General features: G+C 46.5%; 2 protein-coding genes across 2 annotated transcripts; one reads left to right on the top strand and one right to left on the bottom strand.

Moving 5' to 3' along the window:
• Nucleotides 1-641: 641 nt before the first annotated feature.
• Nucleotides 642-2,133, bottom strand: VC83_02880 (uncharacterized protein; the record flags this gene model as incomplete). Its single annotated transcript, XM_024466533.1, has 2 exons — nt 642-1,740; nt 1,793-2,133. The coding sequence occupies 2 exons, from the start codon at nt 2,131-2,133 to the stop codon at nt 642-644; spliced, it is 1,440 nt and encodes a 479-aa protein (XP_024325177.1).
• Nucleotides 2,134-7,102: 4,969 nt separating this feature from the next.
• On the top strand, nt 7,103-11,852 carry VC83_02879 (uncharacterized protein; the record flags this gene model as incomplete). Its single annotated transcript, XM_024466532.1, has 6 exons — nt 7,103-7,162; nt 7,222-7,572; nt 7,618-7,976; nt 8,023-8,303; nt 8,365-10,270; nt 10,318-11,852. 6 exons carry the CDS (start codon nt 7,103-7,105, stop codon nt 11,657-11,659), a joined length of 4,299 nt encoding a protein of 1,432 aa, XP_024325379.1. The 3' UTR covers nt 11,660-11,852.
• Nucleotides 11,853-11,941: the final 89 nt, after the last annotated feature.

Here is an 11,941-nt window from a genome sequence, read left to right as displayed (position 1 = left end):
GCAGAAGTTAAGGCTCCATAAGCAGCAAATGAACAGAAAAAGAGGAGGGAAAAAAAGCGCAAGAGACGTAAAATGCAAGGAGGAAGCCTCTCTGTACGAGACCTAGAGGATATCCTTTAGAGTGCTGAGGTTGATGCTTAAGTTATATGGAGGTGGCAAGTGAGACCGCCTGTTAGGGGGGTTCTAAGGGCCAGAAACGGCGCTGTGGTGTATGTGGTATTATGGGACATAATGTCTGTACGTGCGAGAGGCACTAGGAATCAATTGCAGTTGAATAAGGGTCATTATATAGGGTGGTGGTGTAGTAGTCGTAGTGATAGTCAATTTTTAGTGTTTTTGCTGCCGACTCGCTTGGGATGCCGACTCACTTGTGAAATGTAATATAGTATAACACTATAATATCACAGGAACTATGAGACTAAAGCGAAGGATCATAGCTATCAAGATTGGCGTTGGTATTATTATAAGAATATCTGACTTATGCGAATTACTGGAAGTTTGTTTTTAGGATATACGGCTTCCTCTCCTCTATATCCAAAATCATTTGCCCGAACAGGCCATTAACCCAGGGGAACCTACGTCGCAGCAATTAGCATTAGCAACAGTGAGATGAAAGTCAGGCTTACCATTGTCTCATCCATTTAGAGGAATCGAAAGAGTTGATTCCCTCGTGCATGAGCCCCAAACCCGTCTGTGGTGGACAACAATTCGCGCAAAGTCTCCTTTATTTCAGCGTCATCATCCGAAGTTAGAATGCGTATAATACTCGCCATAGGCCACCCAAACCCAGGCCCGATGTGCGGACCGCCAATGCTGTTGAATACAGGACCCTTCATGAAGTACGGATTCGCAGTGCTAAGTATAACCTTGCATGTGTTTTGATACACCTTATTCTTCCTGTCGATGTAGCCAATGAATGGCGCAGATAGTAGACTGGGAACGTTCGAGTCATCCATGATATTCCGGGAACCATATCCATCGACTTCAAAGGCGTAGATGCAGCCATGCACGGGATCATTAACTATCCCATGCTTATTGATGGACTCGCAGAGAGAAACGGCCATCTGAGCCATGCGATTGCCAAGAGATTTGTGACCTGGCAGGGCACCCATAATCTCGGCGGTAGATTCGAGATATGAAGCAAACATCATATTGGACGGAATCAGGAACTGATAAATGGTAGCATCATCTGACAGCCTGAAACCAGAACGAATCAACCCAGTGTTTGGGGCACTAGGGTTTCCAAGTCCGTCGTTCGCAAACGTTTCAGTAGCCCTGTTGGTTTGTCGTGTAAACGTATATGGGCTTGTGTTGATGCTACCATTTTGGTTGTATGTTGGCTCCATCATAGTCGTCGCAACATCCAGGACGGCATTGACAGCATCAACCCACTTGTATTTCTTAAAGAAATCGATATCCTTCGTGGCTTTGTAGTAGCTGGACGAGACCTCTAGGAAGGCAGCAAGAGAATCGAGCTCGTATCTGCATTCGAATATCGACTGGTTGGCGTAAGTTGGAAAAACTCTATCATCGGTTGAAGCGCCGTTTTCTGCTGGTGGGATACCAGACTCGACGGGAGGTTGGAACGAGTTGCAGTATGGCGAAGTTAGAAGATAGCGGGCTTGAAGATTGATAACGCCCCAGTAGAGAGAAGCTATCGAGTTACTAGATGTTGCTGGTTTCAACAGTGGCAGGTAGGATTGCATCTGGTTTGCAGAGTCACGCAGCCACATAGCATTTCTAACATCCGTTAATAAGAGGCATATTCATTTCAGCAGTCACATCAGCTTACATATCTCCAGTAATGACGAAGGTTAGCTCCTCATCGCTCCCCTCGGCAGTGCCATGCCATTTAATCGCCGTATCGAGGGTATTAGGGAAGGCATTTTGAAATAGCTGGAAAAGATCAGGGTCACGCATGGTCTTTTTCATCCGATCAATCGTGTCCTCGACAGCTTGAGACTCGAAGGTCCGGCACGACGGAGCTGGTCGCTGGGACGAGAGGTTATATTTCCCCGCCGAATAAGGAGCATGATACTCTTTGGCATAATCTAAATAACCCGGGCATGAGTCGGATATCGAGGCGGTAGCCATAACCACCATGAAGCCCACGACTGCAAGCCTGTTCCACATTATTGCTGCGAATTTGAAATAGAGAACTGACAACCACGGCCTTATTGAGAGACAGGGCTATATAACACCACCTGCCTGGATGGGCTCCACTGCACGGGGTCTCTCTCGCTAATAGGAGCTTCGCCCCACGGCATATCTCAGAGTGGGGATATACAACGTCACATCTCTTTAGCTTTCCAACCCCGCAAGTTCAAGGTTTAAAGCTGGCAGAGTGATCGTAGAAGGAAGGCAGGGCTCTCGGTGCTCGGCGGCCCCAACCTCCAGTGCAGTATAGGGTGTGTCATGGAGTAGCTATATAAGTAAGTAGGCATGTAGGTAGGCATATAAGTAGTAAGCACGTGAGCAAGCATGTGAGTAAACACGCAAGTAAACACGTGAGTAAGCACGTGCTTACTCACGTGAGTAGGTACGTACAGTCTGCGGCAACTCGAAGCGAGGGGAAGCAATATGCGGCAACTCAAATTGCGACCATAAGTACCTAACCATAGTAATTTGTATATAAAGGTACTTCAAAATTCCATTCTACGAAATTATCACTTCCTCATTCCCACTCTCACTCTCACTCCCACACCCACTCCCACGCCCACCCTCACTCGCACTCTCATACTCGCTCTCAGTTTCGGCCTCTGGGTCAGTAATTGGGTCTACCAACTCTGGAGGAATTGGAAGGCCTAATTCAGTGAGCTGAGCCAGGCTCTTCTTCCGGAGGCGCTCCTGTTTCCGGGCTTCAATTCCTGCCCGATGGAGCTGCTTCTGAGCCTGGCTCAGCTTCCGGGCTTCTGTGGCAGCGAGCTTCTGGGCCTGAAGCTCGTGGGCTTCAGAAGCCCGGAGCACACCTCCACACTGGAGTCGGCCCCGGCCCCGGGCCCCCGCTTCTTCTTCGAGTTCTTGACCTGCTGCCGAACAGCCCGTAGGTCGAGTTCCTGGAGCTGACTGGCTGCCAGAACCCGCTGGGCCCCAGTAACCCAGTTACTATAGCTCTGTTTCGAGGGGCTACTCCAGGCCTCCGGAAGCCGGTCTTTCCAGCGCTGTAGCCCCAGTTCCACCTCCTGAAAAGTAGACGGTATAGGCGTAATAGGCCGAAGTAGGGTAGGCGTAGTAGGCTGTGTAGGCTGCGAGTACGTACGTAGCTTTTCGATGGCTGTATTACAGCTTATTGGCCAGATCAGCTTTTGGAAAGCTGATCTTATGGTGGAATCCTTAAAGGTAACGTGCATGTATAACGAAAGTGCCAAACAAGCGAAAGTGCCAAAATATCGCGACTACCCCATAAGAATTGCGATAAATCCACCACAACAATATAAATTAATTAAAACTACTCGGAGTCCTCTTCCTCAGACCTGTCTATTACAATCTGACAAGTGCGCGCATTGTGTCCAGTCTCACCACACTTGCCACAGCGACGTGCATGGGTTTCTTCCCTTGGCTTCCGACCACTACTTGCCCTTATTTCTTGCTCTACTTGCTGCACAACGTCCCTCTCGTCCTGTAGCTCCTGTGCTACCTGTTGACTAAGTGATCCTCCTTGCTGTAGTCGTGTTTTTTTAGCTCTCCGGCGCTTGCTTAGCACTTCATTTGCCTGTCGCAGGTTTTGGTTCTCTGCTTTTAACAATGCTAATTGATGCATTATTTGCGATGCACCCTTTGTAAACTGGTCAACAGCTGCATAGATTGAGGTTGGAGAGCTATTTTGATGATGCGCAATTCGGTTTTTAATGAAAGTAGACTGTGATACAGCTTCAGTTGGGTTATTTGGTGTCTGAGAAACCCATGGTTAAGCGGTGTTTGGGCGAGAGGTTGGAGGTGTTGGCGTCTTAAACCTAAGGTCAAGTGTAGATATTACACTCTCAGGGCTAAATGGAAGAAGCCCAGCACCTTGGAACCCTCCCTGAATATTGCTTTCTGTCATTGCAATGTTAAATGCAGCATGGAAGGCAGGAAAAAAGTCATCCTTAGTAATGTGAATAATATGAGCCCGCATCATATCTTCAATTTGCTGACCGTAAGTTCTCTTTAATGGGCCAAAACAGCCAACATCAAGTGGTTGGAGTATATGGGAAGAGTGAGCAGGCATACAAAGCGTAATAATGTTGTGTTCTTTGCAGTACTCCTCAAACTTGTCTGAGTGGTGGCTCTCATGACCATCAAGGACTAACAAGCGATAACCACCAACACTCCGGGGCTTTGTGTGCTTCTCAAAATGCTGAATCCAATTCATATCTCTCTCGTTTGTAGTCCAGCCATTTGCAGTAACAGCGATTACCCAATCTGCTGGAAATCCGCTATTCTTATACCAAGATGCAAGGTGGTTTTCACCTGCCACAATGACAAATGGCGGCACTGCCCAACCTTGAGAACTAACGCCTTGGATTACTGTAACCCATTCCCGATTGCCAGGCTGCACCTTTTTTGCCTTTGCCCGCCCATCTGAGCTCATTACTACCATTGCACTTGAGATGACGCCCATCATAAACCCAGTCTCATCAAAGTTGTAGATATCTGCATTGTTGATGCCATACTTTAGAATTGTGTTCCATACAAGCTTAAACCAGCCACGAATGACTTCTGGATCTTCGCACTTAGCCCTCTGGTAGTCGTATTTTCGCTGGAAGCGTGTCCGGAGCTCTACATGGCGCTTAACAAAGTTTGAAGCCCAACGTGACCCGACGCATGGCGCGTCGCGTGTTGCAAGTAGTCGATTTGCCATATCTTCAACAATAGACAACTGAGGAGGGAACCTTTAGCAGCTAAGTCAAGTATATACTGAACAAGAACTGATTCCTCTAGGTTACTTAATTTCTGTAAGTTGGCTTGGATATCGCGTCGTGAAGGTACGCCTTGTAAACAGTGACGTAGCTTGCGGTGGTCTACAGAATAGATCCTAGCTGCAACTCGAAGGCGCAAATTTGGGTCGCTTTGCATAGCTTGGATAGCTACCACTAATTTGCTTTCATCATTTTTATGGCGCATGTTTTGTTGTGGAGGAATTTAACATTTAGTTTGGGGGGGTTGGTCACCGCATGATTTTGGCACTTTCGCTTGTTTGGCACTTTCGTTATACATGCACGTTATTCTTACTTTAAAACACCCTGAATCCAAATTCTCTTCTGTCCTGTCTGTAAATATGTCCTCATCCAAACCACTAAATCTTATAAATCCAGTCTCATCGTCGTCGTCTACCTGTGATCCCGACCACCCTATTGTTGAAATCAATTGAATATTGGCTTCTTCTTGAATCTCTGACTCCTGTGCAATTTTTTCAGGATCAGGAATTGGATTAAGTAAATCAGGAGGCACCTCCTGCTTTGCTTTTAACAACTGGGTAACCTGCCGCTTTCTTAAAAGCTTGGCTTTGCGGGCCTCAACACCACGAATACGAAGCTCCTTTTTGACCTTTGCCTTTTGCTGGTTCGCAACCTTTGTAGATAGTAAATCATACTGTAGAACAGCTAACTCTCCTTGAGCAAGGACGTTTTCAGTACCGCGCGCCCAAGAATCCCATTCTTGTGCCGATGGACTTGATAAAAGGTATGGTATCTTTGCCTGCCAATGCTGTAATTTGAGCTCTGAATGTACAAATTTTGTCGGAGTCTGTGGAATTTGCAGTAGGTCTAGAGCCTTTTCAGACAGTGTATATACCTTTATTTTTTTCAAGGCTTCTTTAGGGTTTATTGGCCACATTCCAGCTTCACGAAATGCTCCTATAATTGTGCCTTTCTTGAATGTTTCCTGGCGTATTTTGCCCAAGTCTCGAAAAAATGAAGCAATATAAGCTCGTCGCCGCTTAGCTTTTCATGATACCAGGACTCCATATGTTGTCATCCTTGTATAATAATCACTGGTGGAATCACTTGTCCAATTGCACAGATTGACTCGATTATAGTAATAGACCTGCGATTTTCGGCCATTGGAACATACATCTTAGTAGGGTCAGTTCAATTATATTTCAATGACGATAACTAATTGTACATACCTCTGTAATATATATAGGAAGTATTACCTCCTCCCCTGGTGCTACTCCAACACGAAAGCCAGTTTCGTCAAAGTTATAGACGTTTTGCGGCTGGATATCATATTGGATACACCATGACAAATATACTGAAAACCAGTCCTCTACCGCCAAAATATCATGATGTAACTCGAACTCAAGCAATCGCTTTCGTTTTAACGACTCGAAAAAGGTTAGAATGGCTTTTTATAAAGCCCTGAAACCAGCGCCATGAAGGCGCTGGTTTCAGTGGTATTTCTGCCACCCGCAAGTGGCCAATTGCTGCAAAAACCATTGCTCTTGATGCCCCGTAACCTGCATGATACGAATCTTCGACATATTTGTATATCGCCTTAATTTGTACGTCCGAGAGTATCTTATTTTGTCCTCCGCGTTTAGAAATAGGAGGCGATATTGGGGCTTCGGCGGCTTTCAACTTCGCTCGTCGAGTATAGGAATTAAGCGTCTTCGTATTAACGTTGAATAATTTTGCTAACCTGGAAATAAGGATGACACTGTTATTTTTATTAATTTCCTGTTATTAACTAAGCAAACTCTCTGCTTATATTCATTCTGAGTGCTGCAAAGGATGCATGTTTTCACAACTGTAGTCTCTACTGTTCAAGGTATCTCTTGGCGTGATTTTCTTATAACCACCACTCAATGGCACTTCGTCCAGAAATTAAGGCGATATGCACAGTTTGTGCGTTTGCTGCATTGCTTGCGTTTGCAATGTCTCGGCAGAAACACCTCCCCGTTTTAATTTGACAGGTTGGGCAAACCTGGTTCACAACGCACTTCGCTTCACCTTCTTTGAACAACCATTTGAGGTCAATATACTCTAAAAACATTGTTCAGTCCTACAAATAATCAAATTCATTTTGATGCTATGAAAGAGCATTAAAATTTAAGCATTGGACTCTTTCGGAGAACTGACCTTCCGATCTTGGTGGTATCTCTTCATATGCCGTTTGCAACGCAATGTCTGTATTCAAGGCAGAGCTTCCACAGCGGGGAGCAGACTTTAAGTCTTCTTCACCTGTAAGATATAAACACTATAGTGCAGAATATACTTTTAAACTAACAATGTGTTAATGAAGGTGAAAGTTGTTTTCTCAAAGGTGTTTCCCGCCGACTTTGAGCCGATACTACGCGAACACATAACCCGACCTTACCAACTTGATGACGAACATTCCCAGGAGGCATGGAGGCGACTTCCAGAGATTCCCTTTGGCGCAGAGATAAACCCCGGCTCTACACATGGCGCCACTCATACAGAAGCTCTACCGGAAAATATTATGGGAGGTCCCTGGGGAAGCAAAGAGGCTTATATCGGCTCTCAGTATCAACTCCTCCGCTACGATGCCATATATCCATTACTGGATGCAGTTCGTTCTTACAAAGAAAACCCAGGGACTTCTGACCTTCAAACCACCTCTATTTATACAAATGTGAGATGCCTCTATTTTTTTTAGAGCCAAGCTTATGATTGACAGGTCTTTATTGTGGGGTATACCTTTGCAAATATGGGTGTTGCAGCCCGTGTCGAGTTCTCTACGGAGCGTGCTGGTAAGCGTATTCGCTGGCCTCAATCCAGCCGCCTGCAGCAAGGTACCATGGTCGCCCTCAGTCCAGTGCATGACAACTTCAAAACTATTTGCAAAGTTGCAATTGTTGCTGCTCGTCCACTGGCGGCAGTAGAAAAAGATCCGCCGCAGATTGACATATTCTGGGCTAGCATTGAGGAATCCGAGTTTGATCCAACAGAGGAGTATGTGATGGTCGAGGCCAAATCTGGGTATTTTGAAGCCAGTAGGCATATGCTTGTTGCAATGCAAAAGTTGATGTCCGAGACGTAAGTGCTTCCCTTTTCCTCACCGGCCCAATTCTAACAAATTAAGTTTTCCCATGGCAGAACATTTGATGGAACTGAGGAAGACAGTGGGCCCACCCGGAGATGTTGAAAAGCAACCTCGTATGAACCTGAGTGCATTACTGCCTGCTGAAGCAGCCCGCGAAACACTCACAGCCGGAGATTTTGACGCGAACGTGTTTCAAGATGTGGATATTCTAGGCCAGTGGCCTGCTCTCAAGGGTTCTCAATTGGACGATTCTCAAATGGCCGCTGTGCGCAGAATACTCTGCAAAAAGGTAGCAATAATACAGGGTCCTCCTGGAACAGGTACGCAAATTTTTCGGAAGTTAATCAATTAATATGAAACTAATTATTCTACCTTATTCAGGAAAGACATTCGTGTCTATAACGGCATTGAAGATCATGCTGAACAACTGGATAGTTGGAGACCCTCCAATTTTGGTATCTGCTCAGACAAATCATGCAATTGACCAGCTACTAAATTTGATTGAGCCTTTTGAGCCGAACTTTCTTCGCCTCGGAGGAAGATCTAGCGAGTCCAACGAAATCATTCAATTGAGGACGCTGTATAGGCTTCGAGGCCAACTCGCAATCGGGGTAACCGGTAGTGCCGGCAGGATACGAATTGCCCAGGATGCTCTTAAACGAATTTCAGAGGAGATTATCCATGACATCCAAGATATGAATGACCAAGGCGCAGAAGAAGCCAGCGTTTTCCTCAAGCTAAACCTCATAACCCAAGAGCAGTATGACTCACTTAATGATGATGAATGGGTGGACGCAGGCGCCGATGCTGGCGGCGTTCTCTATTCCTGGCTTGGTCTCGATCAACAGGTCCTTCCCAGGCGATGCCCTCTTAGCAACAACGGATTTGAAGACGATGAGGATGAGGATGACTACGAATATGAAACCCTCAACGAGGCAGAACTTGAGGCACGAAAGTCAAAGGACGAAGATGACATTGAGGCGCTAAAGGGCAAATATGTGCCATATCGAAGAGAGTTCATTGGCAGGAACAGCAGGGCACGCTCAAATATTCAAGTTGGGGCAATTCTCTGCACGACACCAAATCTTTGGGACATTGATGAAGAGGATCGTGGCGCAATTTACCAATACCTGAAGGATGCCGCCACCAAAGAATATCTGGCTAGTTTTCGACGACATTTGACAGACTATTCGAGAGCAATGGATCGTCTCAAGATTGCAAGATGGCAGGGCGACGCTACTTTCATTCGAAAGACTGGTATTAAGCTTATCGGGTGCACCACAACCGGTCTTTCCAAATATCGAGGATTGCTCGCATGTCTGAAGCCGCGCACTCTGCTCATCGAAGAGGCGGCCGAGACTTTAGAGGGAACCATTCTGGCCGCCATGCTTGAGAGTTTAGACCACCTTATTCTAGTCGGTGACCATCAACAACTCCAAGCCCATTGCAACGTTTCGCATCTCGAGAGACACCCATACAATCTCAGTGTATCGCTGTTTGAGCGGTTGGTAAATAACGGAGTTGAGTTCACTATGCTTAACAAACAGCGTCGAATGATTCCGGGCCTACGAGAGCTTTTGAGCCCAATATACGAAGGCTTGGAAGATCACCCTTCGGTCCTTGATCGGCGTGTTCGCCAGCCGATCCCTGGAATGGGAGGTCGGGACTCGTACTGTTTCCATCATACTTGGCTAGAGAGCAGAGATGATGCACAAAGCACGTACAATATTGAGGAGGCGAATATGATTGTCGCATTCTTTAACTACCTGGTGTTGAATGGCATTGATTCTTCGAAAATAACGGTTCTGACATTTTACAATGGCCAACGCAAGCGACTTCTCACATTGCTGAAGAGAGTTCCAAACCTCGCTATTCGCGGGCCATTCAATGTATTCACAGTTGACTCCTATCAAGGCGAGGAGAACGACGTTATATTACTGTCACTAGTCCGTAGTAATGCGCATGGGACCATTGGATTCCTTGAGAATAAGAACCGCGCTGTTGTGGCTCTGTCCCGTGCCCGACGTGGCATGTATATCTTTGGAAACTGTATCAATCTTCTTCGTTCCGAAGCGGAAAGCTACGACTTTTGGTTTTCTGTCATGATGACCATGAAATCGCAAGGGCGCTTTGACATCAGTTCTGGGTTTCCTATCGTGTGCTCTACTCATTCAACTGAAACGGTGGTTGAGTCTTCCGTTGAGTTGGACAATTTGACTGGTGGCTGCGGCGTCAAATGTAATGGTGTTATGCCTTGTGGTCATAAGTGCCGGTACAATTGTCATTCGTGAGATACCCCTAATACGATTGCTATCATAATGCTAACAGATCTAGCTTCCCGCACGAGGATCTATTTTGCAAGGAGCCCTGCACAAAGGCAATGAATTGTAATGCCGCTCACACTTGTAGCATGCGTTGCTCTGACCCATGCGCTTGTCCTTGTGAAAAGGCAAGTCAAGCTGCTGCTACTGACAATCTCCCACTACTTGCATCACCTGCTGTTGCCGACGATTCTGTTGCACCTGCTTTGTATCCAGCAGTTCATTCTCTCGAGTCAGAGTTATTGGAAAATGTTGAGATATTTGATGCGACCGCCTGGCGGGAATGGGATGCCCCAACGTCTGATGGTAATGCGAGACAATCTACTGGGCCTCCTCCCAGCAAGAAGACACTTGTTATTCGAGATCGTTATCGACCCGTGGACCTTTCAAACGGTGCTAGGCAAACCGGGCGGACAAATGTAGCAATATTGCACAACCCCCCAAATATTTCCGTTCAGGTAGAACAAAGACGATCGCCCAGCGGATCTCCTCAACCACTCCTAAGTAGTACGGAGGGCTTTGTCCATCAACCCGATGAGAATTTCCCTCCTGTGCCACCAAAATCTAGCCCAAATCCAGACACTTATGCTACAATCGCCGGGGCACCCAGCCTCCCACATAGAATCGGCGACTCGACTAAAGTCATTGCGTCAGCACAGAAGAATAACAATGGACAAGGTACAAAGAAGGCTTCTACAAAGAGTCCATTGGTCTTCAAGTCAGATCGTTCCTACAGTGGGGTTCCTCCTCCCCCGACTAACAACACTGAGCCTGGTGCTTCGACGCAAATCGCGACCACGACAGGACCTGTTCCCGCCTCTCCCACAAGACTTTTTGTTTCAGGGGTCGCCAGGGCTGAATCGAGCGCATCACTGAAACTTCTTTTCATGCAATGTGGTACTGTTTTGGACGCCTTCGTTAGGAATGGTGAAGCAAATGCAACACCTGGCTCCCCTAATAGATTCGGTTTTGTCACCATGGCTTCCCCAGTGCAAGCAGATGCCGCAATAACGAGACTACATGGAACACGTCGACACGGTCATCCCCTAAGCGTCCAGATAGCTAAGAGCAATGAAAACAACCCCAAGTCGGAGGCCTCAGTGAACAAAAGTGCCCCTGGGTTGACGACTCAGCCTCAGGAGTTGGACCAAGTGCTAACGCAACCTGACCACTCTCCCCCAGATGATGCCAATGTCGAACACACCCCACGCCAGACATATAGGCTTTCAGACAATAATGAAGGGGCTTACAATAACGAAGGGGCTGGCAACAATGAAGGGGCCGACATTACTGCCGTCACTAAGACACAAGAAGTGGTACAAATCCAAGAAGACGATCTGATCAGCTTTGACTAAGTAGTGGGAAGCAATGGAGCTAACGGGTTTATGATATCAGGTAGCTAGCAATTTGCTTACAGTGCCAAATTCAAGAAGCATTTTGTTTGGGGTTCAGTGGTATCAAAAAGTGAAAGCCAACATGTTACCTAACGGTCGCTCTATTGAGCTATTTCTTGTTTTCCTCGAAATCTTGGAGCTATGTGAATAGTGGGTCAAAGTAGATGGGGAAAGACGTTTGGAATGCCATAGGAAAATAAAATGCATGTGAAGCTTCAGATAATAATTTATCCGTGTGAAAGT

This window comes from Pseudogymnoascus destructans (assembly GCF_001641265.1).
Source record: "Pseudogymnoascus destructans isolate 20631-21 unplaced genomic scaffold scaffold_7, whole genome shotgun sequence".
Classification (NCBI taxonomy): domain Eukaryota; kingdom Fungi; phylum Ascomycota; class Leotiomycetes; order Thelebolales; family Thelebolaceae; genus Pseudogymnoascus; species Pseudogymnoascus destructans.
Note: the sequence above shows the minus strand (reverse complement) of the source record. Positions and strands in the feature narration are given on the sequence as shown.